Source organism: Schistocerca gregaria, chromosome 3 (genome assembly GCF_023897955.1).
Source record: "Schistocerca gregaria isolate iqSchGreg1 chromosome 3, iqSchGreg1.2, whole genome shotgun sequence".
NCBI classification, from domain to species: domain Eukaryota; kingdom Metazoa; phylum Arthropoda; class Insecta; order Orthoptera; family Acrididae; genus Schistocerca; species Schistocerca gregaria.
This window is the reverse complement of record NC_064922.1, coordinates 735,279,375-735,304,780: the sequence shown is the minus strand read 5'-3', so window position 1 is coordinate 735,304,780 and position 25,406 is coordinate 735,279,375. Positions and strand designations below refer to the sequence as shown.

At 37.7% G+C, this 25,406-nt stretch overlaps 1 protein-coding gene across 1 annotated transcript in view; it reads right to left on the bottom strand.

The window, feature by feature from the left end:
• The window catches only part of LOC126353785 (uncharacterized), a 255,057-nt gene that overhangs the window by 47,586 nt on the left and 182,065 nt on the right, over positions 1-25,406 (bottom strand). Inside the window, exon 8 of the mRNA XM_050002874.1 lies at positions 23,549-23,724. Coding sequence (XP_049858831.1) covers positions 23,549-23,724 — 176 coding nt within the window. The remainder of the gene's footprint in view (positions 1-23,548; positions 23,725-25,406) is intronic.

The following is a 25,406-nucleotide window of genomic DNA, read 5'->3' as shown; positions in this document are numbered from 1 at the left end:
AATTCTCCCAAAGCCAGTCCAAAGGCCAGAACAGAACAGAGAGCCGAAAAGCAGTGGGTGTGCTGACCAACAAAAAATACCCCTCCTCAGTGCAGCACTCCGTGAAGAATGGGGTGCAATTCCCCAAGAATCCTTCCAGCACCTGACTGAAAATATTCTTGCAAGAGTAGAAGCTGCCATCAAGGCTAAGGATGGGTCAACACCATAATGAATTCCAGCATTACCAATGGAGGGCAGCACGAATTTGTAAGTCATTTTCAGCCAGGTGTCTGGATACTTTTGATCACATAGTGTAATAGTGAGAAAGTATTAGAAAAGTTCCAAGTAGTGCACTTGCGTGAAGTACAAGTTATCCTTACAAGATGAACACAACACTTTTATATTATTCTTCGGTTTTATTCTTTACCTTAAGAAAGATCAGAGTTACTGTTAAAATGAGCACAGCACAAATTCTGCAGATAGAAAGACTTTGGGTCGTGAAAACTATGCAATGTGGAAATTTGCAGTAGAAGTGTATTTATGTTTGGATGACCTGTGAGATGTCTTGGATGGGACACTGAAATCCACAGATCAGAATTATTCAAGTAAGGTTAGGAAAACAAAATTGAAGTTGATATTACGGGTTGACTCAGCAATTATGTTCACATTGAAAAAGCTGCGAGAGTGAAAGAAGTCTGTGACAAATTACAAAGTGCATTTGAGGGTGGAGGTCTTATAGGGAAAATAAGATTATCACGTGAGTTAATTACCACTCAGCTATATAAATGCAAGAGTGTAGACGAATATGTTAACAAAATAATAACCATATCAAACCGACTGAGAAACATTGGGTTTGAGATCACTGATTGCTTCTGTTAGCAGGACTGCCCGAAAGGTATGCACTTTTGATTATGGGGCTGGAAAACTCAGATATACTGATCATGGGTGACAGTGTTCAAGTGAAAGTCCTACAGGATGTAAAGAGTACTTCAAGCTGTCATGTATTGGAGAAGGAATCTGTATCTGCTTGTTATTCAGAAAACAAAAGGAGGAAATCAGTCAGGTGCTATAAATGTCAGAAGAAGGGGCATATTGCATCTCAGAGGAGATAAAAAGTAAACCAGAAGTCAAACTTGCAGCAAAAGAGGTATGCTGCTGATGGTCCAAAGAGAGGGACCAATAACAAAGGTAAAGCACTCTCATGTTTTTATTCTTTTGGGGATGTGGGTAATTGTCAGCTGGAATGGATTTTACACTCAGGTGCATCTGTGTACATTATTAAAGACAAATCTCTTCTTTATGATGATAAAGATAAGACTCATATGGGAATATCTACTGTTGTTGGCAGCAAGCTCCTCTGTCATTTGGCTGGGAAACTAGACTTCTATGTAAGTGTAAATGATGAACCGGATATGGTTACAGCACATGTTCATTATGTTAAAAATGTTGTGATTTTACTGTCTGTAGGGGGAATTGTCAAGAGGGGAAATACAGTCACTGTTGACGTGCACAGAGCAAGAGTAATCAACGAAAATGGTGAAGTTATAACAAAAGGGGTATTTTTAAACTGGATACCATTGACAGTAAACATAGAGAAGTTAGTCATTCAGTATACTCAGCGGAAGGTTTTTTATGGCACTGCAGACTTTGGACACCTAAATATAAAGAGTATGTCCCTTAATACAGGATGTGGTAAAGGGAATACAGAATTATGGTGTATCCAAGGACCCTTGTGAGATAGGCATAAAAGGAAAACAAGTGAGGCTACCTTTTAAGACTAGTAAAAGTAAATCTGCAGAGGTCTTACAGTTAATCCATACAGATGTATGTGGCCCGATGGAGTGCAAATCCATAGGTGGGAGTTATTATTTTCTTATATTTCTTGATGATTATTCATGATACAGTCATGTTTTATTTTCTTAGTTCCAAATATCAAGTGAGTGACACTTTTGAGGAATATCATAACATGGTCAAAAAATGGACAGAAAGAAGATTAAGATGATCAGGACTGATAATGAGAGAGAATATATTAACTAGAAATTGAAGACACTTCTGGCAAAAATGGGAGTAAGGCATCAAACTATCATAAGGTACAGCCCATCTCAAAATGGGGTTGCTGGGTTACCAAAAGATTTTTGGGCAGAGGCGGTATCAACAGCTGTATATTTGAACAATAGATCACCTACAAAAGCATTAAGGAATAGAACCCCCTATGAGGTATGGGCAGGAAGAAAACCTAACCTAAGCAGTATAAGGGTTTTTGGGTGTAACGCAATGGTACACATTCCAAAACAGCTGAGAGGAAAATGGGACCCAAAAGCTAAAAAGAATATTTTTGTAGGCTTTTGTGAGAATTCAAAGGGCTACTGATTAATAGATCCATTGAATAAAAGGATTAGTCACCAGCAGAGATGTATTCTTTAGAAATTGAGAGGACTCTTAAGAGGGCAAGACTACTGAGTCAGCTGCACGTAGTTCCGTGAGTGAAACCTTATGTGAAGAAAGTGAAAGTGAAAGTGAAGAAGAGGAAGAGAACAATCAAAGGCAAATTGAGACTATTTATGATGACAATGAGTTTGAGGATGAACAAAATGGAGAGCCCAGAAAATTGATCACCAAGATATAAAGCATGACTTGTAATAAAAGGATATTCGCAAAAACAAGGGCTAGATTACAAAGATAATTTTTCACCTGTAGTCAGGTATGACTCATTGAGATATCTTTTAGCCTTGGCAGCAAAACGAAATTTAACTATTCATCATATACATGTAAAAATAGGATATTTAAATGGAAAATTGAAGGAGGAGGTATACGTTATTCCACCATGAGAAGTCATGAAAACCAGATTGGAAAGGGAAAAGATTTGAAATTTGCAAAAAAGTATTTATGGACAGAGCGGACATTGCTGGAATAGATGTCTACATAAAACTCTAATAAATATGAATATGAAGCAATCTAAGGCAAATCCCAGTATATACTATAAAAGGGAAATAGAAGGGATAATAATAATAATAATGGCAATATGGGTGGACGACTTATTTATTGTGACCAAAAACGAAACCCAAATGAGATTTTTTAAGAAACAGCTGCAAACCAAGTTTAAGGTGCATGATGGGGAGAAGTAAAACGTTATTTAGGTATGCAGATCACTAAGGGTGAAGCGAGACAAGAATTGAGCACACATCAGTCATCATATACAGAAAAAATCTTAAAGAAATTTGGCATGAGTGATTGTAAACCCATAACTAGCCCAATGGAAGTAGGAGTGAAATTAAATATAAATGAGACAGATATTGAATATGATAAAGAATGTTCCATATTTAGAAGCAGTAGTGAGTCTGCTATACTTGTCTCAATGCAGTGAGCAGATGTTGCAGAGATCCAAAGGAAAAGCACTGGAAAGCTGTAGAAAGGATATTCCACTATATGAGAGGAACTTCAAACCATGATTTAAAATACCGTAGAGAAAGGAATGCAAAACTAGAAGGCTACAGTGATGTGAAGTGGTGTAGTGAATTGGGAGATAGGCCCTCCTCTACTGGCTGCTCCTTTAAATTAATAGAGGGCCTCATTTTATGGTCCTGTCAAAAGCAAAAAACTGTTGCATCGAGTACTGTAGAGGCCGAGTATATGGCACTGAGTTACACCACACAGGAAGCATTGTGGCTAAGAACATTAATATGTGAAATAGAACCAAATTTAATTGTGAAACCTGTAACGATCTTCTGTGACAATAAAGAAGCCATGAACCTAGCTAAAAATGATGTCACTAGTGCTAGGTCAAAACATATTAATATAAGGAACCATTTTATTCAGATATTTGGGACCACATAGAGCGACAGAACATTGCCGTGGACTACCTGCGCACAGAAGACATGTTGGCTGACCTTCTGACAAAATTCTTGGACAAAGAGAAGTTTGAAAAGATTGCGGGGCTGTTTGTTTATCTTTTGAAGGCAAACCACAAAATATATGTTCAAAGGGGGGAGGGGGGTGTTAGTATTGTGTGAACAATATATTTTGTGTGAGACAGCAGCATCATGTGAAATATAATAGACCTCTCTGGTGCTATTGTATGCTCTGAGTTTTATGTGTGGAATATAATGTTCCTTGGTTGTTGTGTTAAATGTACACTCCTGGAAACGGAAAAAAGAACACATTGACACCGGTGTGTCAGACCCACCATACTTGCTCCGGATACAGCGAGAGGGCTGTACAAGCAATGATCACACACACGGCACAGCGGACAGACCAGGAACCACGGTGTTGGCCGTCGAATGGCGCTAGCTGTGCAGCATTTGTGCACCGCGGCCGTCAGTGTCAGCCAGTTTGCCGTGGCATACGGAGCTCCATCACAGTCTTTAACACTGGTAGCATGCCGCGACAGTGTGGGCGTGAACCGTATGTGCAGTTGACGGACTTTGAGCGAGGGCGTATAGTGGGCATGCGGGAGGCCGGGTGGACGTACTGCCGAATTGCTCAACACGTGGGGCGTGAGGTCTCCACAGTACATCGATGTTGTCGCCAGTGGTCGGCGGAAGGTGCACGTGCCCGTCGACCTGGGACCGGACCGCAGCGACGCACAGATGCACGCCAAGACCGTAGGATCCTACGCAGTGCCGTAGGGGACCGCACCGCCACTTCCCAGCAAATTAGGGACACTGTTGCTCCTGGGGTATCGGCAAGGACCATTCGCAACCGTCTCCATGAAGCTGGGCTACGGTCCCGCACACCGTTAGGCCATCTTCCGCTCACGCCACAGCATCGTGCAGCCCGCCTCCAGTGGTGTCGCGACAGGCGTGAATGGAGTGACGAATGGAGACGTGTCGTCTTCAGCAATGAAAGTCGCTTCTGCCTTGGTGCCAATGATGGTCGTATGCATGTCTGCCACCGTGCAGGTGAGCGCCACAATCAGGACTGCATACGACCGAGGCACACAGGGCCAACACCCGGCATCATGGTGTGGGGAGCGATCTCCTACACTGACGGTACACCTCTGGTGATCGTCGAGGGGACACTGAATAGTGCATGGTACATCCAAACCGTCATCGAACCCATCGTTCTACCATTCCTAGACCGGCAAGGGAACTTGCTGTTCCAACAGGACAATGCACGTCCTCATGTATCCTATGCCACCCAACGTGCTCTAGAAGGTGTAAGTCAACTACCCTGGCCAGCAAGATCTCCGGATCTGTCCCCCATTGAGCATGTTTGGGACTGGATGAAGCGTCGTCTCACGCGGTCTGCACGTCCAGCACGAACGCTGGTCCAACTGAGGCGCCAGGTGGAAATGGCATGGCAAGGCGTTCCACAGGACTACATACAGCATCTCTACGATCGTCTCCATGGGAGAATAGCAGCCTGCATTGCTGCGAAAGGTGGATATACACTGTACTAGTGCCGACATTGTGCATGCTCTGTTGCCTGTGTCTATGTGCCTGTGGTTCTGTCAGTGTGATCATGTGATGTATCTGACCCCAGGAATGTGTCAATAAAGTTTCCCCTTCCTGGGACAATGAATTCATGGTGTTCTTATTTCAATTTCCAGGAGTGTTTTTTACCTGGAAGTGCAAATACAGTTACTGGCACTAAATGTCTTTTACTCATTATTACTTATTCAACTGTGTTGGCTCTAATAGTTTGCTTGCAGTTCCTAATAAGGAGTTACCACATTAAGTGGCTGGATAGGTGCAGCTAGACAGTGCAGAAGGCAATTAGCAACAATGAGCAGGGGGTGCAACAACTGCAGATAATGATACAGAGATGATGCCTCATATACATTCATTTAGCAGAGTCTATTCTATCAAAATCCATTGTGTTCTGTTAGTTTAATATATGTTAAATTGTGAAGTGACCTCTTAAATGAAATTTTTCACTTTGCAGTTGAGTGTATGCTAATATGAAACTTTCTGGCAGATTAAAACTGGGTGCTGGACCGAGACTTGGGCTTGAGATCTTTAGTCTACCAACTGAACTACCCAAGCACATATCACGACATGTCCTCACAGCATTACTCTGTATAGGGACACCCTCCCCTAGCATTACTTTTGCTCAACAGAAGTTATCAATACCAAAAATAAATATAACTTTTCAAACAGGTTAATATTAGCTCAGCTGTTTTTCTAAAAGAAAATGTAGTTTTCTGTTTTGAAGTGGGAATTGTAAAGAAAATGTGATATAGAAAAATGTGAGAGAATTAAAATGAACTATTCAGGCAATTCTTCAGAAGTTGTTATGTCAACTGGAACTATGAGAACCTACAATACCAAAAAATTTCAGCTTCAACAATCAACCCCTAGACATGAAAAACTGGAGCCAACTACAAGAACATAAGTTAAAAAAGTTTATTGTAAATCATACTCCTCTCAAGATTATTAAAAGAGTTTATTGTGAAGTCAGTGATAATCAACAAGTGAAGGAGGGATGGATTATAATTGGTGGCATCGTCCGGGATCAGTTGCTAATAATGAAGTTTTATCTGTTGCAGAAGAAGAGAGAGTGATTTATGTCGTTTGCGGTTTATGTATGAACAGATTTCCAATCACTCAAAAAAAGAAGACCCAGAGCTGCCCACAAAGTCGTATCAACAGTGACGATGTGCTGCCGACAACGACAGACCAGATCAAATGAAAGAGAACTTCACAACTATGATGAGGGACATCAAAAAGGAAAGATAAGTACAAACTGTCTGTAAAATTAATTTGTTTGCAGACTTGTGTGCTTGTTAACAAAGTGAATAGAGACAAGGGTAGTAGTGACGTAGAAGTGAAAGCTATGGCACCCAGTCAGGGCACATTTGAGCCAAGTGAAAGTGTAGTCAGCAAAGAAACTTTAAAAACTGATATTTTGCAGGTAATTTTGGCAAAACTAGAGGAAATGAAGACAGATAACAATAGTGAATTTAGGGCAGTTAATGATCAGCTAACCAAAAAATTTACTTCACACTAAGGACAATTAAATGAACTGAAAACAATAGTAAAATGGATAGGGTACAATAGACAAATTTTGTAATCATGTTTCAGAGGTAAAAATTAGTTGTCAGAGGGGTTAAAAAGTGTGAATAAGAAAGATGATGTCTTAGAAAATAAATTTATTGGTTTGGAAAATGAGTTAATTGTCAAATTGGCTGTTAATGACGTCAGAGTTGAACAGAAGACTGTAGCGGAAAAAATGGAACAAAACATCACTAGTTTGGATCAAAAACTTTTAAATGTTGAAAACAATATGCAAACTACTGTAAATAATTTGGACCAAAAAATTAAGCAGTTCAGGAAAAAATCTGTATTCAAACAATGGTATTGCACGATCCAAAACTCCAATCAACAGTTTCCCATTAGACAATTTACATCCAAGGTATTTTCTGCACCACTGTAGAGATAGTTTTATGTCAGGCATGAGCGACTATCAAAAAATTAAATTTGTTGACAGATATCTCGAAGGCAAAGCTCTGTCTTGGGTAAATTTAAATGTAAGTCAGTGGGAAACATATTAAAGTTTCAAAAAAAAGTTTTTTTTTTATTTTAATAAATTTTGGCTGAAATCCAAACAGGGTGTGACGAAGCAAGCTGGTATAATTTTAATTCCTCTCTGGTTTTGCAATCTGCCTCCTTGAAATTCATTTTTTCAGTTTTGAACTAATTAGCATTAATATGCTTAAAAAAAACTTCATTTTCATAAAATAGATAGGTTGGCCCTCAGTTTTAAGGAATATAACACCAGATCTAATTTTGTGCTTAGTTCTATGAATGCAATTGATTTTCAAATTTATTTTGACTATTCCTAGTTAGTATCTTTTGTTATAGGGTGAAATCAGTAATTGTTTCGTAACTTAAATTCTATTGTTGACGTATAAACAAATATAAATTCTGTACTGATTATAAACATTTGGAAGATGAAACAGTAGCATTCTTAAAGGATCTATTTGGCTCTATTTGAAAACGTGTTAGCGAAACTAAGCCTTCATTAATTCCGAAGTAATTAACAGTTTTGTCAAAAGTGTTGTTTGCATAACTATATTTGTTAATGTCATGATTTAAACAAATAATTCAACCTAAACCTTGTAGTGGAAGAAACTGCTATAAAAGATGGAATTTTGCCATATATTTAGTTAATTTAATGAGTTAAGTTTTACTTGTTATTTCTGTAAATTAAACATCGAATAATGTGTATTTTCACCACCTATTATTGTGATGATGTATAAGGGCCTGATTTTTTGTCACAAGACAGTCAGTCCACGGCTGAGTTTCAGACAATTAACCTGTGCTGGATATAACAACATCGCTTCAAATTAGCTGTGGAATAAGTGTTAAACAATTAGGCTGTATGTGAAAACATTGACAGTGTGTGCTCCATACATAACTGATTATTCTTCAAGAACTGTGAACTTCATGGTTAGGTTTTACTGCTTGTAGATGTTCAACAGTAAACTATTGTAGCAATATGTGGATATTCACCTGCAAACTATTAATGAGGCGTATGGAAAGTTAAACAATAGTGCACTGGCCATATAAGTGTGTATATAGGGGGTTGTGAAAAGTGAAAGCAAAAGACAGTGAAACACAACTGTGCATCAGTTGGCTACATTACAGTAGTCAGTGTCCAAAGTACAACCCCATGTTTCAGCCAGTATGTCGACACAGAGGACAACAAATGAAGAAATAGAAGCAGGTGGAACCGCTACAAGGGGAGAATTAAAAGTGTATTTCTGAATGGTCCTAATTGTAGCAAGAGTTTTATAAGAATCAACTTAAGAATTAACACACAATACAAACCATTTGACAAAGTGACATTGATTGATGCACTTAAAAGGAGATTACCAGAAAGGTTGCAGTGGGATTTAGTACATGGACCTGACGATTTCCTTGAGCAGTGTTTACATTATGTTGACAGGCTGGGTAGGGCAGTAGAAAGAAGTATGTACCATAACAATCAAAATGATAGAAATCACAATGGGAATAACTACAAAATGTTAATAGAGATGGAAATTTTTAACATCTGCAGGATAGGAATAATGTGGATAACCAAAGGCAATTTAATAGGAAAAACAATCATAGAAGTGACTACTCAGGAAACAGGAGTTCTCCTCAATGAGGGTCCTCAGTTTCGGGGCAAGGAAATACAACAAGCACAGGACCCCTAGTGTACAAACATTACCTTTTTTATAGAAATAACTGATACCATTTATACTATCGATTCTTGTATAGATGAACATTATCTTGATTGTTTACGTGAATGCACCACATATGATTTTGTATACAATGTATACAATTAATTTGTTGCACTCTGTATGTACAGTTAAAATTACTCTTCTCTTAAAAACATTTGAAATTACAAAAATATCTGGCACATTTAAAATTCATATTAGTAACTTCACAATCTAACACTAATTATTAAATTTATTTCCGGATTAATTTATAAGGTAATGATATAATGTAAAGATTCTTCTTTGGACAAGGAAGTTTGTAAAATCTTTCGCTTTGTAAACTCTTTGAAATAGTGTGAGTACCGAAGAATGTTTGGAGTAGAGGGCATGCCTCTGACGGGAATGCATGTATTTTGCTAATCTTGTCAACAACAATGTAAATTAGTGTTTTGAAATGGAGAATGTAAAGTCAGTGTGTTTAAAAAGAATGGGATAAAATAAAAAGTTATTCATAGCAACAGGTGAATCTTAACCAGTTATTCAGTTCAACCAGAACCCCCAACATTATAAAAATTACAGCTTCAAGAATGTACCCTAGGCATTAGACTTGTAGCCAACAACAAGAAGAGAAAATGAAGTTAAGTAAAAAGTTCTTCTTTTGTACATCTTAAGCCTCTTGAAGTTTTCGAAACTTTTACACACAGAGAATTTTATTAGTGGTGTTTGGGAAAGTAAGATTACAAGGTGAGGTAAGTGACTTTAATTGAGATGAAACTTGTATTGTTAATTATGTTGTTGATGAAGTAATTTTGGAAGAATATGATGGTGATGATAGTGATGAGTATCAGGTATTTGTGGAGTATAAGAATAATGAAGTTTCAGAGTAATTTGTGAATGATGTTGACAATACAGATAAGGTCAGTGGTGTATGTGATGATGTAAATGAGAGTCATGGTATACCAATCCAGTCAAATCAGTTTTTCATCAATGTCATGCAGGTTAATGATCCAAACAGTAAAGGTGCATTACCTGTACGCCCAGAGAATGAAGGTGATAACTTTTTGAAGTTTGTTTGGGACCAGATTCATGATAACATAGATAAATGTGCATTCTGGAATAAGTTAACTGTGGTTAGTGAAAATTTGTATCCAGATTGGTGGAATGAAATGAAAGAAGATCCAAGCAGAAGTGTAATTTTGACAATAATATATTTTGTGTTCCTTCTGTAATAAGTGATGTTAGTTGTTGTATGGAATCCATTCATTGTGTTCAGTCTTTACCCAACAACATGAGTAACCAAAATAATGCCATGATACCAGTAAATTTGATGAGACATTGTAAAGACAGTGTGGTTGTAGCATTTGATGAAACTGAAAGCGATCTTTTACATGAAGTGTCTAATAACAGAGATGATGATGCAGATTTTGGGTGTACTTACATTAAGATCAAGTATGATCAGTGGTAAGGGAACTGTTCATTTGATACAGATAGCCCAGTTGGTGGTATATCTGAACGATTTACAGACAAGATTAAGAATAGTAAGAATTTTGTGGAAATGCCCATAGTAGGTGTAAAGATAAGAGGAACTACAGGTAAGCAAAGATAATTGGTAAAATCCCAGGTACTTTTAACATTTAGTATAGAAGACAAGACCTTTAAACATAGCTGCTTACCGATCCTAGTCTGGAAGAAAATATAATTCTCATTATGGATTGGATAGTGAAAATTGAGGCTTGTTTTGGATGGTATTCTAAAGAATTGTTTATTTTGGAACATAAAAGTAATACTTACGTGGAAACTGATTTCAGTATTTTAAACTGTGGGAAAAGTTGTAACTACTTGCAAAACATTGTGAACCAATGATGAGGTGTTTGATGATGATTTTGCTGAGACTGAGGATCAAGATTTTGAAAGTATAGTAGATTCTAAAGTAATGACCTACAAAAGGAACGACTTAGGAATTTGCTATTGGAATTTAAAAATGTGTTTAGTGAAAAACCAGGGAAAGAGAAAGGCTATCAGTGCATGCTTTACCTTAAAGATCATCAACCTTTCTTTCTCAAGCCATATAATACACAATTTTCAAAAAGGAAAGACGTAGAGAAAGAAATTCAGAAAATGGAAACAAGTAATTGAGAGAAGTAGGAGTGCTTACAATAAACCTTTAGTTGTGGTAAGTAAGAGAAATGGTGGACTGAGAATTGTTTTGGAGTCTATAGACATCTTAATGAATTTCTTATTAGAGAGAATGAACATCCTGAGAATGTGGACGAGCTGTTACACAAATTTGATTATGTAAAATACATGAGTAGTTTGGACTTAACCTCTGGGTTTCACCAGATCCCACTTGAATACAGCATTTTTGTATGGAGGTAAGTGTTTTCAATACTGTGTGGTGCCATTTGGGCTAAATTTATCTGTAACTGAATTCATAAGAGCTCTGGATCCTGTCTTGGGGAGTGGAGTGAGTTCAAAATTAATTGTGTATGTTGATGACATTCTGGTCACTGAAAAGACTTGGAAACAACATTTGGATCTGTTAAGAGATATGTCTTGAAAATTAGAATCAGGAGTTATGACTTTGAAAACAGGTAAGTATAAATTTGGCGTGGAAGAAGTTAAATTTTTGGGACATGTTACATCTGAGAAAGGAATTTCACCTGATAAAGAGGAAGTTGATGCTATTGTTAATTTTCTTACACCTCGCAACAAAAACATCTTAAAACATTTATTGACTTACTGGATTTTTATAGAAAATTTTGCATGAATGCTTCATGTGAACTTTTGAAAAAGAATACCATTTGGGATTGGAATCAGGTGTGTCAGGATGCTTTCGATGAACAGCTGTGTCAGAGTCAGGTGTTCATATTAGATTTGTCTTCCTTTTTTTATTATGACCGACAGTAATGATGTTGGTTTGGGTGCTCATTTATTTCAGGAGGTTGAACTTGATGGTGTTACTGAACATAAATCTCTTGCATTTACTAGCAGAGTATTGCAGAAACATAAAAAAAACATACACTGTAACTGAGAAAGAGCTTTTGGATGTACATTGGGCATTCAGCTAGTTTAAAAGTTGTTTACTAGGTCACAAAAGTCATCATCTATTCTGATCACAAAGCATTATGTTATCTTCAGGTGTGCAAGCTATACATAACAGAATTACTTGTTGGGCTTGTTTTTACAGCAGTTCAATTATGAAATCAGATACATTAAGGGCACAGACACTGTTCTTGCTGATGCTTTGTGTAGGTTACCTTTAGGGAGTGAATCATCTAACAGCTTTGTAGAAAGAGAGAAATAGTTTAAAATTATGTACTTGAGAAGTGTGAAAGAGGAAAAGAGGTCTTCACATTTGCAAAGATAACCACAAGTGTCAAAATCATAATCAAAATTGGAAATTGGTCAAGAGCATGTTGACTAAGAAAGAAGGAAGAGAGACGGATTAGTATTGTTGGGTACACAAGGATATTTTATTCAGAAGACATAAGATTGACTCGGAGGATTGGAAACTATATTGGCCAGAACAGTGTATTGATACTTCAATAATTTGTACACATGAGAGTTTTGGTCAATGTGGATCAACTAAATGCATGCAAAAGATTCAGATAAACATCTGTTTTGATAACATAGGGAGGAGAGCCAATAAGAAGATTGACAGATGTCAAAGAGTGTGACCGATGTCAAAGAGTGAAGCTAAATAACCAAACAAGTAGGAGGCCAAATGCAAAACATACTGCCTAATGGTAACCTAGATCTCATGTCTGTGGATGTTTATGGACCTTTGCCTATGTCTATGAATGGATTTTGTTTATCTTTTTGTGGTGGTTGATGTATTTTCGAAGTTTCCTCTTAAGAAACTTACCTGTAAGCAAATCATCTCTAAGTTTGCAAACACATATTTCATCAATTGGGTATTCCTAAAACAGTTTTGTCTGACACTGGTTCTCGCTTTACATCACAAGCTTGGAAAGATTTTGTTGATCACACAGTGTACCATCCTTCTATTAGCCCTGCAGAAGGATATATGAGAGAGATTGGAAGATTGTTTAGAACATATTGTAGTGAGAATCATACCAGTTGGATAGATTATGTCAATGATGGGATATTATGAACGGCTTACAACTTTCTTCAGCAAGTTTTTCACCATTTGAAATCATGAACCAGCTAACCTTATTTCTGAGAATGAGGAAAGAGTATGTTAGGGAAATGAAAAAACAGGGGAGTAGGAGAAAGCAGGATATGATGGTAAAGGCAAATTTTCTAAGTTTTGAGATAGGAGATCTTGTGTTGGTGAAAGCCAAAGAGAAATCTAAAGTCTTGACATATGAGATAAAGAAGTTTCTCACTATTTATATTGGATCATTCATAATTCTTGAAAATACACATCCTAATGCATACAGACTTGTGTATCTTAAATCTAAGAAGTAGTTTGACTTACGCAATACCACTGAACTTGAAAGAATATAGACAAGATCCATAAGAATCTACTTTTTTCATTGTCAGGAATGTATTATGTAAAAGATATGGCTTCTAAAGTACTGTCTTATCTATTGACTGAGTTTAAATCTATTTGCAGTTTTGTACGACAACATTACTGTGTTTTGTTCATCAGGAATTTAGTATGTAAGATGTGATTCCTAAAGATCTGTCTTAGCTATTGACCGAGTTTAAATTTAATGTAATTATGATTTGTAATAGATGTGTGCTTTAGAATTTGATAGGTATATGCCATGAGATTAAATGAGCAGACCCTTTTAGAATTTTGAAATGGGACAGTGTTCATAGCTTATACTGTAAAAATTACGAATAGTATCTTAGTATATCTGTGTGTATCACCTTATTAGTTTATTTTTTTCCATTTCATTTAGCTCTGTTTATTAATGTTTCATATGTGAACACATTTAATCTCATCTGACGTAAATCCTACATAATTTCTTTTGCTATATAAATAGGGAGAGCATATGCCATGTGATGAGAAGAAGATACTGAACAACTTATTTAGTACAAAAAACAATTTTTAGGATTTGATGTGAATGCTAGGCAGGAAGATACCTATCCATAGGGAGTTACCTATCCATTGGAGCATGTGATGAGAACTCTAGGGAGGAAACCGAAAGATGTGGGTAGATCCACTCCAGAACTCCTGTATGGCTGTACCCTGCTGGACTAGTCGACTTACAAGAGATCATAGGTGAAGGGTAATGTACTCAAGCATCTGCCAACTACATCAGTGTTGTGACTGAGATTTGTAAATTGTTAGCCAAGACTGCCAATGACAGTGTTATTCCACATAAATGTATGTTTTTTCAAGTATGGGTATTGACTTCCCAATATATTATGTAACTTCAAATCAATATGTTTTTGTTTTTTTTTCAATTAAAAATGAATATTTTATGCCTTTATGTATGCAGGTTAGTTTACAAGAACGATTAACAAATGGTGTGAAAGACATTTACTAGTATAGACAATATAACAAGATGTATACATGTCTGAATTCATACACTGATTTTGGTCCTAAAGCTATTCGTTTAGGTCATCATTCAAAGCTAACTATGGCTCTGTTTACCTATATTAATCCTGAGTACTACAATATTGTATCCGATTGGATCTTGAGTTGTGGGCAGACTCATGTTTAACTCTGTTTTGGGTACCCCTGGTCATCGCTACTGCATGTGTGTACTCAAGGGGAGCATACAACTATCAATAGAGGATAGATGCTTCTTATAATTACTCTTTACATGTGATTTAACTTACTGATATGACTGTGAACTTTATTCATTTTGTTGTGTCGAAACATTTTTTGCTGGTTTGTGCCCGGTGTGGTTTGGATTCATGGGTTGGTCCTCACATCGTAAGCTTAAGCCCTAATATTTTTTCATTATTTTGTCCTTTCATGAGTCAACAATTCCTTAAAATTTCTGGTTTCTGTGGGTGATTGGTTTTGTGCTACATTCCTTCTCATAAGTGATTGAGTATATTCTTCTGGTCTGTACCCATCGTTGTGTGTTTTTCGAGTCGGCTCATTTGTCGTACACTTAGGCTCAGAATTTTTTCTCTTTTCTTTTGAAGATTTTGAAGGTGTCCTATTATGGATGTAAACTTCCAATTTGTAATTCTAGTAATTTACATTGTCTCTGCATTTATTTCTGTACTTTAGTCTGTAATGTTGTAGTTTGGACTTTGTATTATTTGTCTTGTGACAGTACATTCCACAGACCTGAAAATCTGAATGCCATGTCCTGACATATGTATAAGTTATGACTTGTATGGTAGATATTTTTCTTATGTTTTCTTTAATATGTTTTGTATCAGATACTTCTACACGTCTGTATTCTATCTTTTGACATCATTTTGTATGTTGTATGGCAAACCTTATAGTCAGTCACAAAATATTGTAAACACATTATTTCCATATGTTGTGAGGGGGATACCATAAAGGGACACTCTCCCCTAGAATTACTTTTCGTCAATAGAAGTTATCGATACCAAAATTAAGTGCAACTTTTCAAACAGGTTAATTAACTCTCCTGTTTTTCTAAACGAATTTCATATGATTTTGTATGCAATGTGGTATATTTCAGGCTAACATGTATAAAAAGAAATTACTTTATTTTTGTTGTTGCAATCAATATGTACTAGCTCTGTATGTACAGTTAGAATTACAAACAATTGAAATTATGAAATATCTGGCACACTTAAAATTTCCTATTATTAATTGGGCAATTGGATGATATTTATTATGTTTACTTGTGGAGTCATTTATAAAATAATGATATAAATTGGTGCAGATTCATTTGTCAAGAAAATTTGTAAACTCTTTGGAATAGTGTTAGTACTGCAGAATGTATTAGTAATGGGCACACATTTCATGTGATTAGATGTGATTTTATTTCTCGCAATAACAATGTAGTTTTTGGTTTGGAATGGAAATTGTAAAGACAGTGTGATATAGAAAAATGTGAGAGAATAAAATTAACTATTCAGGCTGTTCTTCAGAAGTTATTATGTTCGTTCAAACCATGAGAACCTACGATACAAAAAAAATTCAGCTTCAAAAATCAGCCACTAGATGTGAAGAACTGGAGCCAACTAGGACAAAAGAAGATGAGTAAAAAAGTTTACTGTAAATCGTATTTCTCTCAAAGCTTATTATAAGTGTTTATTATGAAGTAAGTAACTATCAACAAATGAGGGAGAGGTAGATTACAACTCCCAGCCAGTACCTCACCTTCTACCTTCCAGACAACACAGAAATTCTGCTGTGAAACTTGCAAGACTGGAAGAAAGGATACTGCAGGGACGTAGCTTAGCCACAGCCTGGGGGGATGTTTCTGGGATGATACTTTCAAGTTCAGTTTTCATGCTGATATATCAGTGCATAATCCACTGCAGAATGAAAATTTCCTCATGGAAATTACCCCACACTATGGCTAAGCCATGTATCCACAATATTCCTTCTTCCAAGACTGCTAGTAGCCCAGCAAGTTTCAAAGGAGAACTTCTGTAAAGTTTGGAATGTAGGAGGGGAAGTACTGATGGAGGTAAAACTGTGAGGACAGGTCCTGAGTAGTGCTTGGGTATCTCAGTCAGCAGAGCACTTGCCCATGAAAAGCAAAGGTCTCGAGTTCAAATCTTGGTCTGGCATACAGTTTTATTGTGTAAGGAAGTTTCATATCAGTGCACACTCCATTGCAGAATCAAAATATGATTCTGGAAACACCCCCAGCCTATGGCTAAGCCATGTCACCCCAATATCCTTTTTTTCCCCAGGAGTACTAGCCCTGCAAGTTTTAAAGAACTCTTTGAAGTTTGGAAGGTAGGAGACCAGTTGCTGGTGGAGGTATAGCTGTGAGGAAGGGTTGTGAGTCATACTTGGGTAGTTCAGTCCATAGAGCACTTGCCAATGAAAGTTGAAGCTCCAGAGTTTGAGTCTTGGTCCACTACACAGTTTTAATCTGGCAGAAACTTTCAACTGATCTCTTAGTTGCAAATAATACATTCATCACAGCAATCAATAGAGTGAACATGTTAGTCAAATACTAAGTAACACAAGTTAGTATTAAACAATAATCAATTTCAAAAGAGAACTTATTCAGTGAATTTAGTGAGTTAATAGAATGTACAGACAATAAAATACTAATTAGTACTCTCTTAGTCTACAGTACTAATTTTGAGATGTTTATGTTAATGTTTGTTAGGAGAGTGACACTGCCTCTCGTAAAGGGGAATATGACTTCGGAAATGATTGTGCATGCTATACCGCAGTGTCAACAAAAATTTTCTCACTTATAACACATTCTCTCAAATGAATAAAAGGTTATTTGAGGTAAGCTCACAGTCAAAAGAAAAAAGGGACAAGTTAGAGAGGACAATGGATAAGAGATGATTTAAACAGTTACAAGAGTGTAATGATCATTTAGACATTTTGTCTGTCTGAAGAAACAATACATTCTGTTACTATAAGTTCGGTGCAAGATAATGCAGTAAATGAAGATCAGATGTTAGAAACAGAATTATTAGAAACAGCAGATAGTTTAGATCAAGTTACAATTAAGAAAATTACAGTATTTACACATGAATTGGATCTACAAAGTGGAAGCTAATGTGGTGTCCTCTCTCAGTGGAGAAACTGATCACAATAAAGAATTGAAAGATAAGCCACTTTCATCTGTCAATATTATTAAGTCATTAGTTTGAGTTACTACTGACTTACTCTCTTCAGTCACTAGTAAGACCTTACCTGCATCTGTTTAAGTACTGGAATTTCATTGTCTATTAGCACTGAGACCTTCTAACTTCAGATATTACTAGCAATATATCTTCATCTGTTATTACTAATAACATATTGTCTGCAGTAATGACACAAATTGTTGTGTTCTTCCATTAATAAGAGATTACTATCGAAAATTTACAGATTGAACCTATAAATACCATCTTATATTATTGTTTTAAAAGTTAGTTTGGCACCTCATTACACAGCTTTAGAGACTACAGAGTTTTATACACAAATCTCATACTAGTCATTACTTATACTTTGAATATTTTACACGTGAGTTATGTGCACAATTAAATGATTTACAGTTTGATACAAAGAAGTATGTACTACAGAAGAAGAAACATTATATTCAGTATTGTACAGCAAAAAAGAGAGAACATGTGGTAGATGTGGAATGTGATAGTATTTACAATAGTTATGTATAATATTTTATATTTATTAGTACCAGACACATTTTCTGATTTTGTGGACGTGGACCAAGCTGGTCCACTGCCTTGTGGCTGGAGAGAAATGGTGTACCCTCCCATTGGCATCATGCACTGTGTAGCTGACACACAACTAGTGAAAAAAAGTGTTACTGAATGTGACACAGAAATGCTTATAAGGTTCTACTCACCATACAGCGGAGATGTTGCAACACAGATAGGCACAACAAAAAGATTGCCAGACATGTAACCTTTCAGCCATAAAGGCCTTCATTGGGATTAGACAACAAACAAACACACACACCCACACACACACACACACACACACACACACACACGATCACAGTCCCTGGTTGCCAAGGCCAGACTGCAAGCACATGATGGGAGAAGCAATCTAGTTGATGGGGGTTAGGAGGAGGCTGGGGTGGGGAGGGGGGGGGGGGATAGTGGGGTACATGTGGGCAATGGTAAAATGCTGCATGTACAAGCATACAAGGATGAGGTGGAGAGAGCGTAGGGCAGCTCGGAGCAGTCAGAAGGTTAGAGGGGAGGCGGGGGGCAGCAGAAAAGGGGAGAAAGAAAAAGACTGTGGGTGCTTTGGTGGAACAGAGGGCTGTGTAATACTGGAGTGGGAATGGGGAAAGGGGATAGGTGGGAGTAGGACAATAGCTAACATAGTTTGAAGCCAGGAGGGTTACAGAAACATAGGATATACTGCAGGGAGAGTTCCCACCTGAGCAATTCTGGAGAGCTGGTGTTGGTAGGAAGGATCCAGATGGCACAAGCTGTGAAGCAGTCATTAAGATGAAGAATGTTGTATTGGGCAGTGTGCTCAGCAATTGGGTGGATCCAGATGTTTCTTGCCCACATTTTGTCAATGCCAATTCATATGGTCTGACACCTTGTTGGTTGTCATGCCCACATAGAACACCACACAGTAGTTGCAGCTTAGCTTGTAGATAACTTGACTGGCTTCACAGGTAGCCCTGCCTCTGATTGGAGGAAAAGAGTCTTTTGGCACCTCCTGATCAAAAGATGGTATAAGTTGATAAGGCAAATCCTGAGGCATCAAGGGATAGTTAATTTGGTCACGGAGGAAAGTGTGGCGGGCAATTGTTGTAGAGGGAGTCCAAAGCTAGACTACAGTAAGTGGAAGTATACTGCAGTAGTTACACAGCAGTGGAGGGACTCGTACAGGGTAGAACAGGCTGGAGAACAGCAAAAAACTCTGCCTTCAGTTCGAAGACAACAACAACAACACCAGCAACAATAGTTCTCTCTCCTTCACCACAAGTGAGCATCTGTGCAAAGTTAGACATTTCTGCTCTTATGTGCTTACTATGCATAAGACATAACTTGTACTTTGATTGAAAGAAGATATGGATCCAGCACAGACCACACGGTTAGTCTTGCCTTAAAGAGATGACCGCCAAACTCTCCATTTTATTTGCAATTAAACTGTGTTTGGTAAGCTTTGACCTTTCTCTTAGTGTATGCATATTACTGAACTTTGTTCCACCCTGTGACTAACAAACTACTGTTGGGACTTGGCTTGCTCACTGTATACAACTTGGATAAGAACTGGTACCTCAATTTGACCCATCGAATACCTATACCTACAGAGGCATAGAAGCTGTTATAAAGTGACTCTGCATTGCAGTCTCAGAAGCACCACTAAAAATGTATATGTTAATGGGAAGTACAGGCGGTTACAGTAGAACCAATTCAAGTAAAAGACAGCTACAACTGAATTCAAGTGGAACAGTGAAATAATTTTGCAACAGTTTATTATACTTTGTCATAAAACAACCCACCCAGATAGCCAAGAATGTTAAAGTGTCTGCTTCCAAGAGACAGGAGGTACACTGGCCCCAGATTGAATCTGCTTGGTCGATTTAACAACAGGAGCCAGAGTGCCGGCCAGCCTGGATGCGCTTTGTAAGCAGTTTTCCACATCCAGTTAGTTGAATTCCAGGCTGGTATCCACATCCCACCTCAGATATATAATAAACAAACATTTAGAAAAACAGTCTCACACTTTAACATGAGAGTCACACTATCATTGAATTCCAGCCTGGGGGGGGGGGGGGGGGGGGGGGGGGGGGGGAGTGGTGGCAACTATCTTTCCAACAATGGTCCATACATTCACATACACAACCACCCACATGGACACTCCTGTGGCCAAGGCAAGACTAATTATTGATAATTGATTGTTGAAATCAACCACCTGAGCTGATGGAGATGGGGGTGGGGTAAGGAAAGGTGGAAGGAGGGGGGTGGTTGGGGAAAGAGGCAGGTCTACAGACAGATGTCTTTGCAGCTGCACAATGAGATGAAAAAGTAAAAAGAGAATGGGAACTGAGAGAGAAAAAGGGGGAGGTAGGGAAAAAAGGAGGGAGAAAGTTGAAAATGAAGTGGGAGAAAGGGAGGGGAGAGAGATGGGAGAGGGGTTAAAAAAAGGGGGGGAGGAGATGGAGAGAGAGTGAGAGGGGGAATTCCCACATAGGGGGAAGAGTGGTGGAAGTAGGCAGTGCCTGATCAGGATGGAAAAGGAGTGGTACGGGCAGAAGAGGGAAGGGAAAAAGGCATGATGAGGCAACAGTAACAAGTTAGTGGAGGTTGCGAGTTTGCAAGAGCACAGGATGTGATGGACAAAAAGTACTCATCTGCATAGTTCAGAGAAACTTGTGCCAGAAGGAGTATTCAAATGGCCCACACAGTGAAGCAGCTGTTGAAGTCATTTATGTTGTAGTGTGCAGCATATTCAGCAATTGGTTCATTAACTTTCTAGTCCGTCACAGTTTGGTGGTGAACATTCACATGAGTAAACAGTTGTCGTGCCCACATAGAATGCTGTATAGTAATGAATAAAGGCCAAAGCAATGAATGAAACTGTACCAAGGCTGTAATACGAATCCGGGTCTCATGCTCACATGGAAGATGCACTAAACTCTATGCAACCTGGCACTATGGCTAACGAAGCAACACAGTGTACCTTAGTATGTCTCACCACCCCCCCCCCCCCACCCCTCCAAACACAAGGATGTGGGAAGGATTTTGGGTACAATATTCTTCATCTCAGATCGCGAGGTAGTTGAAGCTGTGACTAAGCTTTTTGAGGTCAAAATGATACCAGATGATCAGAGGAAGCTTTACTGTGGTGTCAGTGGAGCAGATGGCATGGGAGACTTGTTTATAGAAGAGCTAGGCAGGATATTGTCTGTCAGTAAAGGCTCTGGTAAGGTTATTGGCATATTTTGACATTTCCTATTTTGCACTGCAGGTGTAGTGTCCATGAATAGCAAAGCTGTAAGGAAGAGACATTTTATATGGAGGAGTGGGTGTCAGATGTCAAAGGTATTGCTGACAAATGATGCACTTGATGTAGACTGATGTATTTATGAAGCCATCTGAGAACTGGAGATCAACATGTAGGAAGGTGGCTTGATCAGTTGAGAATGACCCCGTGAAGCAGATTGGGAACAGGTGGAGGAGGAGCAAAGGAGTCCAGATCGTGAAACTGTCATCAATGAATCTGAAACAGAAAAGAGGTTTTATGTGTTGACTGGATAGGAAGGATTCCTCCAAATGGTCCATAAATAAGTTGTCACAGGACGATTTGATGCAAGTTCCATGTCAATAACATAGACTTGTCTGAAGATTTCGTGCTCAGAAGTGAAATAATTGTGGGTCAGAATGTGGTTGGTTACAAGGATTAGGAAAGAGGTGGTGGGTTTGGTATTAGGAGGATGTTGGGAAAGGTAGTGTTCCATGGCTGCAAGATCATGAGCATGGGGGAGGTTTGTGTACAAGGATGTCACATCCATAGTGACTGTCAGGGTATCTGGTTGTAACGGGACAGGAACTTCGGACTTTGGAGAGGCCGTGAAGGAAGTGAGCAGTGTGAGTGCTTCTCTCTCCTCTCTCTTTCTCCATCTTCATCTTTCATCTTCACCTCTCTCTCCCCCCTTTTCTTCCTCATTTTTTCCTCACCTTCAGTTCCCCTAAGCCCCCAGCCCCTCCTCTTTCCACATTTATTTTTGTTGTAGCCCTGCAGCACTTTTTTCGTTTTGTTGTTCAGCCATGAAGTCATCTGTCCAAACACCTACCTCTTTCCAGCTACACTCTGCTTGCATCCTTTCTTATCCTCTCCCCATCTCCACCAGCTCAGGCAACTGCTTCCAATAATCGAGTATCAATAATTAATCTTGCCAAGGCCATGAAAGGGTGCATTTAGGTGTCTGTGTGGTTGTGTGTGTGAACGACTGTATTATTGCTGGAAAAAGAACTAGTGAAAGAAAGCTTGTGTGTGCTGTTTCCTGTTATGTGTTACGTGCTCCATGGATCAATCCACTATAAGCAAGTGACTGTCTTTGTCTTATTTTACATACAACAGCCTTACGACAATGATGGCCAATGATGAAAAAGTAGTAGTTCAAAAATCACATTGTATTATTCTTCCATTCCTGCAAAGACACAAAAAGAGTATCACCCACTTTCACTTGGAGCACTGGAGGGATGAGGAGATAGTGGAACATGCAATGACCATACAACTTGCCAAAAACTATCAAGCTGAAATTGTCATCCAGGGCAACAAACATTTGAATATTCATTAAAACGGAAGGTAAAATAGTTAATCTAAAGAAAGATATTTAAAACCGACCAGTAACTAACTGATTATCAAATAGTTCACTGCTCGTTCCCACACACTTCAAAAAATGAAGATTGTTGCAATGATTTCAGCTGCATTTTAGTACTGTTTGAAAGCAGATGTCAACAAAACTCTATTTGTCAAAAATTTGTGTTTTTTTTCTGATTCACATATTGAGAACCAAGAGACTGAACAATGTGAATGATGCATTTTATAGATGGGTGATACTGAAGCTTATTAATGAAGGGATCAAGAGAAAAAAAAAAATTGAAACTGTCTTAGATGATGGTCCTCATTTTTAAATGTTCACTGAAATTAGCATTCATAAATCTATAAGAACTGACTGTTACTTAATACATTTAGTTTCCATTTGAGTGTTTTGCAGTCAGTACTTGTGATCTCTTGATGCAAGAAAAGAGAAGAATTGCCTTTTTAAGAGTCATTACTAGTGTATAATAAATTATAATTGTGACATGAAATTTTAATTCAGTATCTTTGGAAGACGTTTTAGCATACTTATCTGTGAGATATTTTCAACAAAAGTATCTATGAGGGAAACATAACTCACTTACCTTTCTGATTAACTTGAATATGCTCAGTATTAACAATATTTTCCAAAGCCGCACTACGAAAATTAACTGAACATGTCCACTGGCCATAGTCCTGCGCTGTAACAGATGTGATGTGTAGACCACAGTCTCCTACATCCAGTCCATTCCCAAAGTAACTGTATCTTCCTTCAATTACCCTGCAGATAGAGTACCATTACAGCTAACATGCAGAAAATAATAACTGATACTAATCAAATCTTTGTGTGTGTGTGTGTTCTCCTGTTGCTGCTTGGTGAGCAGATTTTTTTTATCTATACAATTACACAATAGTAATCCTAGATATTTGTTTATGTCTATACAATACAAGTGAAGTAACACACAAATCAAATGAAATTAAATCTCAAACCTATCACTTTACAGATTATTGTACTGAAAAGCTCTTTGAATGTTGTGCCACTGTATTATATCAGGATACAAACAAGCTAATAGTCAGAACCATGAAATAACTTAAACTTCTTAAATCAGCTAGAGGCCATTTTAATAAAGTTTTACATGTTTAAATCACATAGATTCAAGGAATGGAAATTTCTTTTGGCTAATGGCAAGGGGCAGTGTTCATTGTAAAGCTGTGTTGCAGGTAGTAGGATATTGTAAATAGGCCCATATTATTACAGACATAGCTGTGTTTCTTCACTGAAAAAAATCAATGTAATCAAGCAAATATTAAGCCACTAATAGAAAGAAACAGCAGGTATTTAACATAACTAGGAAATAGCACCCTCTTCCAAAGTAGAAATTTTTCTTTTAATTTAGTAGCTGAAAGAAAAAATAGCAGTAAGAGTGTAATGATAGTTTATTGTAAATACAGTGTACAGGTAAAATTTTGTCAAGTTTTGTGTCTTTTGTTAATGTATAGCTTAACTTAATCCGCACCCTGAAGACTCGTCATGATGAGAATATGGTGAACAAATGTATTAATGAATGAATAAATGCTTAAATGCAGCAGGCTGTATAAGAACAATTTTACCAGTAACTAGCTAAGAATATTCATTCGCCCAGTTCATAATATTTTGTACCTCCGATCATGGAGGAAAACCTTCAGGGACTTGGAGGAGTAAGTCAGTTAACACTTTGGAGACCAAGCCCAAGCATAGTTTGGGCTGCAACTTTGTGTTAAAAAGACCACATCCAAGTGTATGTCGGGCCACAATTTTCTCAACACATAAGTGACCTAATGCTTGAAAACTGGACTCATTTTGTGTGCGAACAATGTATAAAAGTCTCATGTCCTGTGCCTTGACTGGTGCTGCCATCTGTTGTCAATTTCTAGAATTACTTTGAAAGGAACATAAGCGAATGTAAAAGCTGCTGTCATGAATAGCTGAACCAATATCATTGCATTGATGTAATTTTGTGTATGTACTTGTTAGGTTTCCCAGTTTTCTATAATACTGCTTCAAATATGTGATATCTGTTGAGTGAGTAAGACATTTTAGAAGCTCAAGAGGAGGAAGAATTTATATAAGAAGTAAGTATGAAAAATAAATCTCGGAGCTTGGTCTTTTTTTAATATGTATTTCTCTAGACGAAATATCTATTACATATGTGCCACTAACACTTTAGTAAATGGCCAGTTTCCTAACCCCATTACACTGCTAAGTGGCCTGTCTCCAAAGTGTTAAAAAATAGAATCAGGTGTTACAACTAACTTTGTAAATAAAATAAATAAATAAATATATCATATGGCCTATGAACAATTAGCAATCACTGTAGTACTACTTACAATTTGTGGTTACAAAGGCTAAAATGCACATTCCAGTTTGAAAAAAGCCATTGTTTTTTCAGCTATACTAAGGAACTGCTTGCTGCATGACATTTG